The sequence below is a fragment of the Thamnophis sirtalis genome, unplaced genomic scaffold (genome assembly GCF_051295495.1).
Source record: "Thamnophis sirtalis isolate CommonGarterSnake01/CBP01778 unplaced genomic scaffold, rThaSir2_p1.2 scaffold_2, whole genome shotgun sequence".
Classification (NCBI taxonomy): Eukaryota; Metazoa; Chordata; class Lepidosauria; order Squamata; family Natricidae; genus Thamnophis; species Thamnophis sirtalis.
This window is the reverse complement of record NW_028261382.1, coordinates 101,066,192-101,078,016: the sequence shown is the minus strand read 5'-3', so window position 1 is coordinate 101,078,016 and position 11,825 is coordinate 101,066,192. Positions and strand designations below refer to the sequence as shown.

The following is an 11,825-nucleotide window of genomic DNA, read 5'->3' as shown; positions in this document are numbered from 1 at the left end:
TGCTGAGCGCGCGGGGAGGCGAGGGGGCGGCGCCTGCGGGGCCCCTCCCGTCGGGGCGCGGGGCAGGCCGGGAAGCGGGCGGCCATGGCGGGGTTGGAGCTGCTGTCGGAGCAGGGCTACCGCGTGGACGGGCGGCGCGCCGGCGAGCTCCGCCAGATCCGCGCCCGCATGGGGGTCTTCGCGCAGGCCGACGGCTCCGCCTACCTGGAGCAGGGCAACACCAAGGCGCTGGCCGTCGTCTACGGGCCCCACGAGGTAGGGGCTGCGGGGCTGGGGCCGCCGGACCGGCTGGGGGGCAGCCGAAGGGGGCGCTAAGCCGGTCCGCTGCCTGCCTGCGCCTGTCTCCCCCGCAGATGCGCGGCTCCCGGAGCAAGGCGCTGCCGGACCAGGCGCTGGTCAACTGCCAGTTCAGCATGGCCACCTTCAGCACGGGCGAGCGGAAGCGGCGGCCCCACGGCGACCGCAAGTCCAGCGAGATGACGCTGCATCTGAAGCAGACCTTCGAGGCCGCCATCCTCACGCGCCTCTTCCCGCGCTCCCAGATCGACATCTACGTGCAGGTGAGGCCACGGGGGCGGCTGGCCGGCGGGCGGGCGGGCGAGGCGGCGAGCACGGGGCGCTGACCGCCGCTGGGCCGCCTTCAGATCTTGCAGGCGGACGGCGGCAACTACTGCGCCTCGGTCAACGCCGCCACCCTGGCCGTGATCGACGCCGGGATCCCGCTGCGGGATTACGTCTGCGCCAGTTCGGCGGGCTTCGTGGAGGAGAGCGCGCTGGCCGACCTGAACTACGTGGAGGAGGCGGCCGGGGGGCCGCAGGTGGCGCTGGCGCTGCTGCCCAAGGCCGGCCAGATCGCCCTGCTGGAGATGAACGGCCGGCTGCACGAGGACCACCTGGAGCGCATCGCCGAGGCCGCCCGCAAGGCCTGCCTGGACGTCCACGCCGTGCTCGACCAGGTGGTGCGCGAGCACCTGCGCCAAGGGGCCGCCCTGGCCGGGACCTGAGGGGCCGCCCTGGACTGCTCGGGAGGCCCCGCCGCCGCCGCCCCTCGGACTGCTCCTCTGTACCCCCCACCCCCCCCTCAAATAAACGTCTCCAACCAACAAGCGCCTCCTGGAGTCTCTTGCGAAGCCGGGCGGGCAAGAGGGATTCGGGCCGACGGGCATCCAGGCGCGGCCTTCCGGGAGAGCTGCCTCCGCTGCAGGCGGCCCTTTCTCGGGGCCTTCGGGAGCTCCCGGGGCAACGCCGGATCTGCAGCCGAGAAGTCCGGGGGAGACGCCGGTTCCGCGCTGGGGGCTGCGAGGCTCCTCCTCTGCGCCGGGCGGAGCGTGCGCGTCTTCCGGGGCGGCGCTTCCTCTCCGCCGCCGCCGCTGCATCTGCCGGCTGCCCGGGCGCCATGGGGCTGCTGTCGGACCCGCACTGGCGCCGCGCGCTCTCCCGGCTGCTGCTCCGCCTGCACGCGCCGCTCTGGTGGGGACGGGGACGGGGCGAGGGGTGGGTGTCTCTCCAGCCGCCCCTCGCCCGCCCGCCCGCCTGAGCCGCTCTCCCTCCCCCTTCCTCTCTCGCCCGCAGCGCGCTGAGCTTCGTGGCCGGGCTGGGCTGGTTCCTGGGCCTGGCCTTCCAGCCGCTGGCGCTGCGCGCCGCCATGTCGGAGAACGCCATGGGCTCCACCATGGTGGAGGAGCGCTTCGCCCGCGGGGACCGCGCCCTGGCCCTCGCCCGGGACTTCGCCGCCCAGCGCAAGAAGGCCGGCGGGTGAGTCGCGGGGCGGGGCGGGGGGCGGGCGGGCTCGGGGGGCTTGGCAGCCCATGCGCCCCTCTCCCCGCAGGGCGCTGCCGGTGGCCTGGCTGGAGAAGAGCCTGCGGGCGCTGGGGCTGGAGGTGTACGCGCAGAGCTTCTCCCGGACGCTGCCCTTCCCGGACGAGGCGCGCGAGAGATACGTACGGCCGGGGGCAGCGGGGGGCGGCGGCGGGAGGGGGCGGCGGCGGCCACAGACCTACCATCCTCTTCTCTCCCCGCGCAGGCCGTGAAAGGGACCAACGTCTACGGGATCCTCCGCGCCCCGCGCGCAGCCAGCACCGAGTCGCTGGTGCTGAGCGTGCCCTGCAGCGACGGGCAGCCGCGGAACAGCCAGGCGGTGGGGCTCATGCTGGCCCTGGCCGCGCATTTCCGCGGTGAGTCGGGGGGGGGGGCAGTCGCGGGGGTGGGGTGGGGGGAGGAGAGCCGGTGCTGAGCTTCCCCTCCCTCCCTCCCTCCCTCCCTCCCAGGCCAGGTCTACTGGGCCAAGGACATCATCTTCCTGGTCAACGAACACGACCTGATCGGCATGGAGGCCTGGCTGGAGGCTTACCACGACGTCAACGTCACGGGTAGGGGTCCGCTGGGTGCTGCCCCCCTTTGCCCCAGGCCTTTCCTTTCGCCACACTCGCTCCCCCACGTGGGGTACAGCCTGTCCGGCTGCTAGCAAAGGCTTCCCTTGAAACCAGCAGGACTCCCGGTCCTTTCAGTAAAGGCGAGCTGGCCTCGTGCTCCTCGGCCCCTTCGGAAGTTCCTGGCGGAGGCGCCCAGGGTCTCTGAATCCAGCCACTAGGGAACCTTACCGTCCGGCTGGTCTGAGCAAGGCACCCAGGCAAGCACTGTGTCCTCTGCAGAGACCCATTCATCGGGGACGTTTGGGCGAGCGGGGGCCATCCAGGCCGCCATCTCTCTGGAGCTGAGCAGTGACGTCATCACCAGCTTCGACGTGGCCGTGGAGGGGCTGAACGGGCAGCTGCCCAACCTGGACCTGGTCAACCTCTTCTACTCCTTCTGCCAGAAGAACGGGCTGCTCTGCACCATCCAAGGCAAGGTACGCGGGGGGGGGGGGAGTCCTGGAGCCTTCAGCTCCCCCAGGGCAATGATTGAGCAGGCAGGTGGGCAGGCTGAGACAGGGTCTCTCCGTGGTGGTGGTGCCCCTCTCTTCTACCGAGCTCTCGGGGGGGGGGCGCACCGGAAGGCAGGACCTGCCCTGCTGAAAGCCTTCTCTGCCTGCCCCCCCCCCCCCCCCCGCAGCTGCAGCGCTCGGACTGGGACTCCCTGCCGGCCTACCTGCACTCCCTCCAGACGCTGCTGCTGATGGTGCTGAAGCAGGGCTCCGGCCACCCGCAGGGGGACCACGGCCTCTTCCTCCGCTACCACATCGAGGCCATCACCATCCGAGGCATCAACAGCTTCCGCCAATACAAGTTTGACATGGGCGTGATGGGCGTGTGAGTGTCGGAGCAGGCGGAGGTCCGGGCAGGGGCCGCCGGGAGCCCCCCGGGGACGGGAAGCCGCAAGCCCCTCTGTGCTCTTCCCCCAGGACCTTTGAGGGAATCTTCCGGAAGCTGAACAACCTGCTGGAGCGGCTGCACCAGTCCTACTTCTTCTACCTGCTCCCTTCGCTCTCCCGCTTCGTCTCCATCGGGCTCTACATGCCGGCCTTCGGCTTCCTCATCCTCATCCTCGTCCTCAAGATATCCTCCCACAGTGGAGGCCCCCAGCCAGGAAAGCGGGTGGCCCTGCTCCCCAGGAAGGGGCTGCGAAACCTACGTCAGCCTTCCTGGAGGTACACTTTGGGGGGGGGGATTTCGGGGGGGGGCTCCTGCTTGAAAGTGGGGCGCTGAAGAGCCATGTGGGGATCCCACCTGAGTCCTTTGGGGACACTGCAGGAACCTGGGCGGTGGGAGAGGGGGGGCCCGGTCTCTGCCCATCCAGTAAGGGGGGGGGGGGCTGTTGTGAGAGGCTGGGGGCCGCCTCTGGTCCAGAGGGGGTACAGGGAGGAACCCTCTTCTCCAAAACGCCGGCGGGGGCAGCCCGGGTGTTGGGGTTTGGGGCCTGCCTGTGTCACGCCTGTTTTCCTGGACTCCTCCCTCCCTCAACGCCCTGGACTTGTGGGTGAAGCTGAGCAGCTTCGACAGTGACAGGAGCCAACTCTGCGATGGAGACCAAGCTTCGAGTCCTGCTCCTGTGGAGGTGGGTTGTGACAGGAATCGGCAGCCCTTGAGAAGGGGGGCCGTTGTGTTTGTCGGGCAGAGGAGTTGCCCCGTGGGCTCGGTCTGCTGTCACCCTCTCCAGCCAGCTCCGGCTCAACCGTCCTTCGCTTTGGGGGTGGAGCGAGCCCCCCCCCCCCCTAAGCTCCTGCCCTCCTCTCTCGGGACAGGAGCCGAGGCCCAGCGTGCTGACCCTGATCCCCCCGCTGCTCATCTGCCACGCCACAGGCCTGGCGCTGTACTTTATGCCCGTCTGGGGGCAGAAGGTGGCCACCGAACACTTCCCGGTCTCTGAGTCGGAGGCTGTGGTGCTCACCAGCATCGGGATCTACGTGGCCGGGCTGGCCTTGCCCCACAACACACACAGGTAACAGTGGGGTGGGGGCCTGGCCTTCCGCGAGGGGCTGCCCCCGGGGCTGAGCAGGAAGACGAGGCGCTGGGGGATTCCGGCCGGACCAACCGGGCTTCTTCCTGCCTTGCAGAGTCTTGATGGGCTCGGGGGGCAACCAGGGCTGGATGATGCTGAAGCTGTTTGCGCTGCTCTACCTGGCCATGCAGCTCAGCTGCGTCGCCCTCATCAACTTCTCCCTGGGGTTCCTGCTGACGGTCACCATGGCGCCCGTGGTGGCGATTGTGCAGCCCACGGGGCCCAGGTACGTCCCACGGCAGAGACGGCGAAGCTGCAGGGCCTCTGAAGCAGCAGTTGGGGGTGGGGGGGAGGTCATGCGGTCACAAGGCGGTGGGGGCTGTTTCCGCAGGGCAGAGATTCTCCAGGGAGAAGGGGGGGGGGCTTTGGACTGAGGGCCGTTCTCTGGTGCCCCAGAGCTGGAACCATCTCTGGCTGCCAAAGGCTGGCACTAAGGAAGCCAGAGTTTTCAGAAGCATGAAAACCCCCCACCCTCGCGGCCTCCAAAGCTCAGTGCAGAATGGTTGCGGCCAAAAGCAGGGACCGGAGCAGCGCAGACGGCCGTTCTCTGTTTTTTCTGCTTCACGGGCGAAGGAATTGTTAGTCGATGGGCGAAGACTCAGAACCTTTGCAGACTGGCTCCATTGCATGCTGGGAAAGAGAGAGAGTGCAGGGAGGGGGCAGTGCCAGGCAGGCCACGGTGTACGCCTGCAAAGTGGGCAAGCAGCTCCAGCCCAACCAACCAGCTGCCTCGGCAGTGCTTGGGCCCTGCATCCATGCAAGGTCCTCTGGGCCTGTTGATCCGGTCAGCAGAGAGCTGGCAGGTGCCCAGTGGGAGGCATCTGCTGGCTCTCGGGAGGGGGGTGCTGGGCTTAGGGCCTGGGCCAGGTGAGCGTGATCAGGAGCCCCCTCTCCCCCGCAGGTACCTGTACGCGGGGCTGCTGCTGCTGGTCACCCCGGCCGTCACTCTCCTCCTCTGCATCTTCCTGTACCAAGAGCTGATGGAGTATCCCATTTCGCTCCTGGAGGGCTGGCAGCGCTTCCTCCAGGTGATTGCCGAGGGGCTGCTGGACCACTACCTCTACGGCTCCATCGTCTTCCCCTTCGTGGCCATCTTTGTGTACCCCTGCTGGCTGCTCTTCTGGAACGTGCTCTTCTGGAAGTAGCTCCCCCCCCCGGGCACTGCCAACCGGAGGCCAGCGAGGCCTTGAAGTGGACCAGGGAGGGGGAGCCCAGGGGCCCGTCCTGCACAGCAGCTGCTGGTGACCAGAGAGCTCTCCAAGAGGGCAAGAAGGTGGCGGCTGCCAAGCTCACAACGTTGAAGGTCTGGCTGGCTGCAGGCTGGGGCCCGCTCTGGACAGGCTGTAGAGGTTGGCTTGGGGCCCAGAGGGGCCCCTGATTCTCTTGGCCTTTGCTGTGGTTGCAATGAAGCCAGAAAGACTGTCCGGAGGGCTGGGAGGGAGGGGGGAGCTGTGGTTTGCCTGGAAAAGATTTTGACAAAATAAACACTTTGGAAGTTGTCCTGCGGAGTGGATTGCTGTGCGCTTCCCCACCCCTCCCCTGGGTCGTATTTCAGGCACTCAAACCCTGAATCAATGAGGCCTTCAGGCCGTTGCAACACTGACGCTTCAGAGGGTGAAGGACGAGCTGGGGCTCCTGAACAATGAGTTTAAAAGAAGGAAATTGAACTTAAACAATGGGTGCTACCCAACAAAATGAAATTTTATGTGGAGAAAAGCAAGGTTTTACACCTAGTTGGGGAGAACCAAAGGGAGAAGAAGCACAGATTAGGCAAAATCCGGATCAAAAACAGGAACTGGGAGGGACCAGGGGGTCCCAGTGGACGATCCCTTAACAGGAGCCTGCCGTGTTCTGCAGCAGCAGCCCAAAAATCTACCGTAATCCTCGATTGCATGAACAGGCATAGAGTCAACATGGCTTTATGAAGCCTCCAGTAAGGCCACCCGTGGAATCTTGCATCCAGCTTTGGTCCCCGCATTGCAAAAAAAGAGGTTGAGAGTAGAAAAAGTGCAGAGACTCCCCTATCTCTGCTGCTGTTTATATTAACCTTAGAAGTTTTAGCCAGGAATGTACGTAAAGAGGAACAGATAAAGGGACTAGAAATAGAAAAGGAACAATTTAAGTTACAGGCCTTTGCGGACGATCTAGTGTTTGTGTTAGAGGATCCTATAAAGTCTGGTATGAAACTCATTGAGGAACTGACAGAGTATGGGAAAATAGCGGGTTTAAAGATAAATATGACTAAGACTAAAATGCTGGTTAAATATATGACCTCAAAAGCGAAAGAGGAGTTAATGAAGAAATTCTCCAAACTGTCAAAAAAGTCAAATATCTTGGTATACGTTTATCTGCGAGGTGTGTGACCGTCAAAGAAGATAACTATACTAATTTGATCAATAAAACTAAGACTTAGAAAGGTGGAAAAACCTACAACTGTCCCTGATGGGTAGGATCGCAGTCATAAAAATGAACCAAAATTTCTTTTCCTATTTCAGAATATTCCCATTAAATTAGAAAAAGGTTTTTTTAAGGATTTGAATCAACTGGTATCGAAATTTATTTGGCAGGTAAGAAAACCAAGAATAGAACTCAAGGCAATGCAAGACACTAAGGAAAAAGGAGGATTTGGCGTACCAGATTGGGAACTTTATTATACTGCGGCCACCCTAACATGGCTAAGAGAATGGATAATGTTGAGAAATAAAAGGTTACTCAAATTGGAAGGCCGTGACCTCCAAGTAGGATGGCATCCCTTCCTTTGGTATGAAAAAGGACCTGCACATACGTATTTCAGTAGACATTATATCAGGCAGTCCCTGTTATTAATATGGAACAAAATTAAACACGACCACTACCACCAAAATTCCCATTTGCCTATCTACGATGGAAGCATACATACATCCAAATTTAGTTAATATGGAAAATATAGTTGCATATAAAGAGTTATTGAACAGACAGGGGGAGATCAAAACTAGATTAGAATTGGCATCACAAGGGGTACAAGTAGAATGGTGGTTTTATTTACAGACACAGTCAAGGTTTGCACAGGAGAGGAAGAAGGAAGATATTGCCAAAGACTACACAACATTAGATAAACTTTTGATACAGACAGAAAACAGGCTGATCAAAGTGTTGTATAGATTTTTGTTGGAATACAAGCTAGAGGAGGAACATGTCAAAGAAACTATGGTCACCTGGGCGAAAAACTTCGGTTACAATGTGGAATTGGCTAAGTGGGAAAACCTTTGGATACTTAATCAGAAACTAACAATGGCTGCGGCGTATAAGGAAAATCTTTATAAGATGTTCTACAGATGGCATCTCCCCCCAGCACGGCTCTCCAAAATGTTTAAAAATCTGGCCCCAAATTGTTGGAAGTGTAGAAAAATACCAGCCACTTTTTATCCTATGTGGTGGACGTGCAATGAGGCAAAACATTATGGGAAAATGATTCAATCATGGTTAGAACAAATGGTGGGAGACCAAATCTTGGTTAAACTGGAAATTTTTCTCCTAGGTATAATACCGGAGGGGTTTAAGAAAGATACACTTTATTTAATTATACACGTACTAACTGCAGCACGCATAACTTATGCACAATCCTGGAAAAAAATCAGAGCTAGGTATAATCAGAAAAGTGTTGGCCTGTGCGGAAGCAGATAGGCTCACCCTTGAACTTAAAAATAAATCAGAATATTTTGAAGTCTGGAACAGATTTTATGACTGGTATAAGACAAGGTGACAAGACTGGAACAAACTGCATACATTGTGATTGGACAGAAGGATTGATAATGTATTAAGTAGGCTAATTGTCAATGTTTGAGACTAGCTGCATATAATGCGAAGGTATGGTCACTTCGACTTTGCGGCACTGCATTGTTTTAAATGTACAAATAATAAAAATATATTGGGGGGGGGAGAGAAAGTGCAGAGAGGAGCAACTAGGATGATTCAAGGCCTGTTTGGCCAGTCTGAAGAAGAGAAGAGCCAGAGGGGGACCTGATAGCATTCCAGTATTTGAGCGGCTGTTGCCAAAAAAGGAGAAGGTGTTTTCCAACTTCTTCTCCGAAGCGCCTAAAATCAAGAGAACAAGGGATGAAAACTCCTCAAGGAGAAAAGAAACCAGGAATCGAGGAGAAACTCAGAAAAATTGACCAGTGGAACTGCTTGCCACCAGAAACTGTGGGTGTTTCATCGCTGGATTGTCTGCCTGAACCGGCACAGCGTCTCCTGCTTGGGAACAAGGGGTTGAACAGATGACCTCCAAGACCCCTTCCAGCTCTGTTTCAGGTTCCGCTCTCCGTCCTGGCGAAGCGCTGCAGGCCCGCGAGCAGGCGGAAGGGGGCTCCTCTTGAGGATTCGTACGTCCGCCCGGCGTCACGTGTCCTGCGGAGACCGCCGCTCTAGCCCGCCCGCAGCCTGGCAGGGCGTCGCTCGGAAGCTACGCTCGCACTTCCGCCGCGCGGCGCCTTGTGGGAAAGCTCGCTCGCCTCCTCTCCCCCCAAGATGGCTGCGGTGGCGGCAGCGGCGGCGGCGGCGAGGAGCCTGGCGCGTTCCCGGGGCCGCTTCCTGGTCCCGGCCCTGCCCGGAGGGCCCCATCCGCGGGTATGGCCGGGCGGCGCGGGCGGCGCGCGCCGGCCCCCCCTCCCGCTCGGGCGCCGGTCGCCTCCCGCCCCAAGGTCACGCCGCTCCTGCACCGGCTGCCCCCCGCCCGCGGCCCTCGGGGCCCGTGCCGCTGCGGGGAGGAAGGGCCGTCCTTGGCGGCCGCCGGGCGGGATGCGGCATCCATCGGGCGGCCGCTGCGGAGAGTCCGGCGGGCAGGGAGGCAGCCCCGCCCTTCGGCTCCAGGAGCCCCCAGGGGGGAGATCGGGAAGCAGCTCCAGCCCCCCCCCCCACCGTGACAGGCCTCTGCAGCCCCCAGCCCCCCCCCATGGCCCAGAGGCCCCTCCGCCCCCCTGGCTGGAGCGGCGTTTGAGAGGTCCGGATTGCCCCAGAGCTTGGGAGATGGGGGGACTTCAACTCCCGGGATTCCCTAGAGGCTGGGGCATTCTGGGAGTTGTAGTCCACCCATCTTCAGGCTGCCAAGGCTGAGAAACTCTGGCCTGATTCCCTCCCACGGACTCTGCAGGGGATCTGGGGGGGGGGGCAGTTCATTTTGAACAGACAGCCGTAATTCTTGGGAATCCAGAGGAATCCAGCAAAGCAGCGGACTGAAGGGAGAACAGGGACTGGCCCTTGGGGAGTTTCAGCCGTATGTGGCCGGTGGCCTCGGAGGTCTTCCCGCCTGGTTTGGAGGAGCGAGGCGCCCTTTCACTTGTGGGAGATCTGCTCAGCTGCCTTTCGTTGCAGGCCAACATGGCGTCCCTGGCGGGCCTGTCCCGGGGCAAGCGGGTAGCCCTTGGCGCTCTGGGCGTTGTGACCGTCGGCGGGGCAGGACTGGTCTGGGCCCTCCAGAGATCTGTGAATGCCTCGGAATTGGAGCTTCATCCACCCAGTTACCCCTGGAGCCACGGTGGCCTCCTGACTGCCCTGGATCACAGCAGGTGGGTGGGGCCGTAGCCCAACAGAGCTCGCCTGGGGTCCCATTTGAGTTTGCTTTGCCCCCCTGGCTAGGAAGCGGCTGCCAGACTTTCTCTTTGCATGTCCCACCCGGTCTGGTGGCACTTGGGGAGTCCTTTAGCTGCCTCCACTTCCTTTGCTGTTCCTGCACCCGTGTTCTGCCTGCCTGCAGTCATGTCTGAGCTCCCTTGGTCCTCTGCTTCGCCCAGCTGCCTCCCTCCTCCGGCATTGGGCACACCGGGCCAATTCAGAGGAAGCCCATTCACTGTCTTGGGCAGTGCCATTGCCCCCACCGGAGGAAACCGGATGTTCCTGTGCTTGCCTGCCTGCTTCCTGTTTCAATGGCTGGCTTGTTAGTAAGCACTGCCTTGCGAGGCTTCTGGCCTGAAGGAAACATTCGTGTCCACAGCGTCCGGCGTGGCTACCAGGTCTACAAACAGGTGTGCTCCGCTTGCCACAGCATGGAGTACATGGCCTTTCGCAATCTTGTGGGTGCTACCCACACCGAAGAGGAAGCCAAGGCCCTGGCTGAGGAGGTAAGCCAAGCGTGCAGTGGGGTCGATGTTGACCACAGGGAACTGACCCTGGCTCGGATGTCGTGGGTGCTGCTCTGGGCTGCCTCGTGTGGTTCCTGCCTTCAAGAGGTGGGGCGGGTGGCCTTGTCACGCTCCTGGGGAGCGGAGGTGGTGACGGGAGGGAGGTGGACAGAGACAGCTGGCCCTTCTCTGGGGAAGGGGGAGGATTGCCAAGCGAGGCCGGCCTCTCGTCCTTTAGGTGGAGGTGCTGGATGGACCCAACGAGAACGGCGAGATGTACACGCGATCTGGCAAGCTGTTTGATCGCTTCCCCAACCCTTACCCCAACGCTGAAGCAGCACGGGCGGCGAACAACGGGGCCCTGCCTCCTGACCTCACCCTCATTCTCAAAGCCAGGTAATCCTGCCTGAGGTGGGGCTTGGGCAGAGTTTGGCAGTTGGCATTGCCAAGCAGAGGAGAGGCTTGGAGGAGCTGGGCCCTCACTGCGCTTCCCTTTCAGGCATGGGGGTGAGGACTACGTCTACTCCCTTCTCACTGGCTATTGCGACCCCCCTGGTGGCGTGACTATGCGAGAGGGGCTTTACTACAACCCCTACTTCCCCGGACAAGCAATAGCCATGGCTCCTCCCCTCTACAACGATATTCTGGAGTACGATGACGGTGAGTAGCCTTTGGGGTGGGAGGAGGCCTTTTCCTTGACTGGGCTGGGGGGGTCACCTGCCTCTGCTCCTTTACAGGGACGCCTGCCACCATGTCACAGGTTGCAAAGGACGTCTGCACCTTCTTACGATGGGCAGGAGAACCGGAATTCGATGACCGCAAGCGGCTAGGCCTCAAGGTGCGTGTTCTCTGCTGGTGGTGGCCCGATGGGGCCAGCTGCTGCTTCCCTGGTGGGGCAGAGCATACATGGCCGCAGGGCGGTGCCTCGGGGCGACTCCGTGACGGTCTCTCCTCTCTTCCCTCAGACAATACTGATTGCATCCGTGGTGATTCCCTTTGTGTACTTGATGACAAAGCACAAGTTTTCGGTTGCGCTCAGCAGGAAAATGTTCTACCAGCGTCGCGACTGACCTCTGGATGAGGCAGACCCGCCTCCGGTGCCAGAGCGCTGATGGCGCTTCGTCCTTCGTGTGGCTGGCCGGGGAGGGGGGGGATGGCCGCTTCTCCCGAGTGTGCTGGCTGCTATTTAATGTCTCTCACCATTCGCCCAGTCCCTCTCGCGGCCTTGGCAAGAGGACCCTGGGGTAAGGGGTGGCAGGCACCCAATAAACGTGTTTCTTCAATCAGATGCTG

General features: G+C 61.0%; 3 protein-coding genes across 3 annotated transcripts; all 3 read left to right on the top strand.

Moving 5' to 3' along the window:
- The first annotated feature begins 38 nt into the window (after positions 1 to 38).
- EXOSC4 (exosome component 4) lies at positions 39 to 1,091 on the top strand. Its single transcript, XM_014068112.2, has 3 exons — positions 39 to 255; positions 354 to 560; positions 645 to 1,091. Exons 1-3 carry the CDS (start codon positions 85 to 87, stop codon positions 1,002 to 1,004), a joined length of 738 nt encoding a protein of 245 aa, XP_013923587.1. The 5' UTR covers positions 39 to 84; the 3' UTR covers positions 1,005 to 1,091.
- Positions 1,092 to 1,322: 231 nt separating this feature from the next.
- Positions 1,323 to 5,937, top strand: GPAA1 (glycosylphosphatidylinositol anchor attachment 1). The gene is made up of 12 exons (XM_014068109.2): positions 1,323 to 1,470; positions 1,573 to 1,755; positions 1,829 to 1,940; positions 2,024 to 2,174; positions 2,268 to 2,369; positions 2,652 to 2,848; positions 3,052 to 3,248; positions 3,341 to 3,494; positions 3,901 to 3,993; positions 4,181 to 4,377; positions 4,493 to 4,663; positions 5,339 to 5,937. Exons 1-12 carry the CDS (start codon positions 1,397 to 1,399, stop codon positions 5,580 to 5,582), a joined length of 1,875 nt encoding a protein of 624 aa, XP_013923584.2. The 5' UTR covers positions 1,323 to 1,396; the 3' UTR covers positions 5,583 to 5,937.
- A 2,954-nt stretch (positions 5,938 to 8,891) lies between these two features.
- On the top strand, positions 8,892 to 11,820 carry CYC1 (cytochrome c1). Its single transcript, XM_014068110.2, has 7 exons — positions 8,892 to 9,042; positions 9,787 to 9,980; positions 10,406 to 10,532; positions 10,771 to 10,928; positions 11,032 to 11,192; positions 11,270 to 11,370; positions 11,498 to 11,820. The coding sequence occupies exons 1-7, from the start codon at positions 8,944 to 8,946 to the stop codon at positions 11,600 to 11,602; spliced, it is 945 nt and encodes a 314-aa protein (XP_013923585.2). The 5' UTR covers positions 8,892 to 8,943; the 3' UTR covers positions 11,603 to 11,820.
- The last annotated feature ends 5 nt before the right edge of the window (positions 11,821 to 11,825 follow it).

Coding starts and splice junctions, on each gene's coding strand:
- EXOSC4 (XM_014068112.2), top strand. CDS start 85: ATGGCGGGGTTGGAGCTGCTGTCGGAGCAGGGCTACCGCGTGGACGGG. Junction 256..353: donor TCGTCTACGGGCCCCACGAG/GTAGGGGCTGCG, acceptor TCTCCCCCGCAG/ATGCGCGGCTCCCGGAGCAA. Junction 561..644: donor AGATCGACATCTACGTGCAG/GTGAGGCCACGG, acceptor GGCCGCCTTCAG/ATCTTGCAGGCGGACGGCGG.
- GPAA1 (XM_014068109.2), top strand. CDS start 1,397: ATGGGGCTGCTGTCGGACCCGCACTGGCGCCGCGCGCTCTCCCGGCTG. Junction 2,175..2,267: donor CCTGGCCGCGCATTTCCGCG/GTGAGTCGGGGG, acceptor CCTCCCTCCCAG/GCCAGGTCTACTGGGCCAAG. Junction 2,849..3,051: donor TCTGCACCATCCAAGGCAAG/GTACGCGGGGGG, acceptor CCCCCCCCGCAG/CTGCAGCGCTCGGACTGGGA.
- CYC1 (XM_014068110.2), top strand. CDS start 8,944: ATGGCTGCGGTGGCGGCAGCGGCGGCGGCGGCGAGGAGCCTGGCGCGT. Junction 9,981..10,405: donor ACTGCCCTGGATCACAGCAG/GTGGGTGGGGCC, acceptor TCGTGTCCACAG/CGTCCGGCGTGGCTACCAGG. Junction 11,193..11,269: donor TATTCTGGAGTACGATGACG/GTGAGTAGCCTT, acceptor GCTCCTTTACAG/GGACGCCTGCCACCATGTCA.